General features: G+C 30.1%; 1 protein-coding gene across 1 annotated transcript; it reads left to right on the top strand.

Annotated features, from left to right (window-relative positions):
* The first annotated feature begins 584 nt into the window (after positions 1 to 584).
* On the top strand, positions 585 to 2,788 carry LOC123681656 (WD repeat domain phosphoinositide-interacting protein 3-like). Its single transcript, XM_045619886.1, has 4 exons — positions 585 to 763; positions 819 to 1,441; positions 1,564 to 1,801; positions 2,269 to 2,788. The coding sequence occupies exons 1-4, from the start codon at positions 697 to 699 to the stop codon at positions 2,385 to 2,387; spliced, it is 1,047 nt and encodes a 348-aa protein (XP_045475842.1). The 5' UTR covers positions 585 to 696; the 3' UTR covers positions 2,388 to 2,788.
* The last annotated feature ends 370 nt before the right edge of the window (positions 2,789 to 3,158 follow it).

Here is a 3,158-nt window from a genome sequence, read left to right as displayed (position 1 = left end):
CGACAAAATTTTGAAACGAATCAGTCTGTTTCTGGAAAGACATTGTATGGTTCATAATTTTTCAGATCAGAAGAACTTATACCCATAGTTGAATATTTCGATAACTCATCGATGAACATCACACAAAATTTCAGTGAAACCTGAAGGATAGATTCTGCGATATTAAAATTCTACAAACATTTTCTTTCCAATTTCCCAATCATGTGATTCTCAAGGAATTTGAAATCAAAATTCGTTTCATTATTTTGCAACTGTTTTCTAAATGTAAATTCAATCGAATGAGTAATTATGAATTATTGGGAGAACAGAATTTTATGCGGGTATAACTCTGGAACTATCTTAGGAACATAACGAATTATTTAGAGTACCATAAATTTCAAGACTCGAGCGCATTACATTCGAAGGATTATCAGATCAGATACCCGATACGTGCGGCGAACCGTACACACTGAAACAAATGCATTAAATCAAAAAAATATTAGACTGATAGCTGAATATTATACTTGTTTAGTAGATTCGTGATAACGACTCCAGAGGTCGCTTAAGTTTTTTTATAAAGTGACGTTAGACGTTTCTTAGTTTGTCGTTTAAATTCTCATGGTTATGTTTTGATAGCAAATTTTTTTACATGATAATATGTTTATTCCATCAGTTTTTCAGGTTTCAAAAAGTTAAGTTTAATCATAACTGAGCATAATGAATATTGGATCAGGAACCGGGCCAAATAATGATTTGCAGTATGTGGCATTCAATCAGGATCAATGTAATTAATATAAAGAGGTTGCTATCCATGAAATAATCTGTTATTATCCTTACAGCTTGCTTTGCATGCGCTACGACTAATGGATTCAGAATTTTTAATTGTGAACCATTAAAGGAACGTGTGAGACATGAATTCACGAATGGTGGTCTTGGTTTCATTGAAATGCTTTTTAATTCTAATTACTTGGCAATAGTAGGAGGAGGCGAAAGACCTCTTTATCCCTTAAATAGAGTTCAGATATGGGAAGACGTAACTAAAAATGTAACACTAAATTTAGAATTCAATTACCCTGTACTAGGTGTGAGACTCAGGAGAGACCGGATTGTTGTTATTATGGAAAAAATGATCAAAGTATATACATTCACTCAAAATCCAACTCAGCTCCACATTTTTGAAACCCACACTAATCCAAGAGGTTTGTGTGCCTTATGTCCTAATAGTGATAATGCCTTACTGGCTTTCCCATGGAATAAAGCAGGAAGTGTGCAATTGATGGACCTCGGCAATGCTGAAAAAGATTTTATTAACATAGATGCTCATTCTTCAGAAATAGCTTGTATGACTTTAAATAACCAAGGAACACTTTTGGCTACTGCTAGTGTAAAGGGGACATTGATTAGAGTTTTTAATACTTCAACAGGGACATTAAACATTGAAGTTAGGAGAGGAAGTAATTATGTAAGATTTTCTTATGTTTTTCTTTCGAGACTCTTCAGAAAATGAATGATGGATAATTATCTTTTGAAGGACTGATTAAAATTTTTCGATAGGTTCAGTATTCTGATAAAATATTTTTCTAGGCACTTATACACTCTATAAATTTTAACCACCAATCAACAAAAATGTGTGTGTCATCAGATCGAGGTACAATCCATATTTTTGCTTTGGATGATCCTTCTTTAAATCAGCGTTCGCAGTTGGCTATGTCTAGTATTCTGACATCATATTTTTCATCCAGCTGGTCTTTCTGCAGATTCTCAGTTCCTGATTACCAAGCATGTATTTGTGCTTTTAGTTCAAATGATGAGTATATTCATGGTAAGTTAACATATTAACAAGATTAATCAAAGTTCAATAAGATTTGAATCATGGGACTATTAACTGATGTTTTTGTCTCATTCACCATATATAAACAGATATTTTTGATGTAAACATCAAAAATAATAATGAATTATTTTTCTATTGGTTAAAGACTTGCTGATATCTATGAGTATTTCTAATAATAACTTTCCTATATAATTTCATTCAGAGACTTTAATTACTGAAAATTTGGTAGAACATTAAGTATTTTCCAACAAATACTACTATTTTTCTTTTCTGGAAATTTTGAACAGCCATATTGTAATTTATTCAGTAAAATCATTTTCTTTTATATGGATTGACATAATTTTCAATTATGAAAGATTCCTTGCAAATTTTGCTACATAAAGAGAGTGTAGATTGAATATCAAATTTATAGATTTTTCAGTTGTAGTACTTGTAGTTACTAACTAGCTTTTTTCCAGCTGTTTGTGCTGATGGCTACTTCTACAAGTTCTCATATGATCTAAATGGTGGTTATACAAGAGAATTTAGTGCCTCCTTTTTAACTCTTAGCGAAAATAATGACAATAATTTGGCGTAGAATTATATTGGCCAAATTGAAATAATTTTGTTGAATTGAAAAGAATTGTGATTGTACTTGTATTATCAATATTATATGTTAAGTCTTCAAAAAATTAAACCCAATGATACTGCAAGAGAACATATTTATTTGAACTGAAAAACAGAGACATATTTAATATTATTTAGTTTAATTTGGGAGATTGAGACTGTAGTGCTCATCAGTATATAGAGAAAACTGAAAAGATTGGTTTTAAATTCAATTGTATTAGATGTTAAGAGCTATTAAATTGTGATTATTTTAGAATATTTTATGGTGGTCCAAGAGAGATAAGTTACATTCAGTATTTCAGTTGAAATTTCTGAAACTGTATATTTCCATTTATCTGAATCAACAATATTTAAATATATTTTTATTATGGACTTTGTTTTTTCTACCAATCTAATAAAATTTTACAATTATATATATATTATAACTAAACCTATATTAGAGATGGAGTTACACTTCTATCTAAGAAATATTTGCCATATCTTAGAGACTGATGGCATATATTATAATATATCAAATTTACTTTTTATGGATCTCTAAAACAAGAAGAAATCAATTTTATAGCTGTACGATCTGGAATTTGATATTTTCAGTTTTACAGATAAATATATAAGGTGTTAAAAAAAATTATCTGACTATCAAGATCTTAGATTTGTAGATGTAGAGATGTAATCTGGACCAACAAAACTATGAGCCAAAAATCAAAAACTCGTATATATAAAGCGTGTGTGAGACCAGTGCTCA

Source organism: Harmonia axyridis, chromosome 6, assembly GCF_914767665.1.
Source record: "Harmonia axyridis chromosome 6, icHarAxyr1.1, whole genome shotgun sequence".
NCBI classification, from domain to species: domain Eukaryota; kingdom Metazoa; phylum Arthropoda; class Insecta; order Coleoptera; family Coccinellidae; genus Harmonia; species Harmonia axyridis.
Note: the sequence above shows the minus strand (reverse complement) of the source record. Positions and strands in the feature narration are given on the sequence as shown.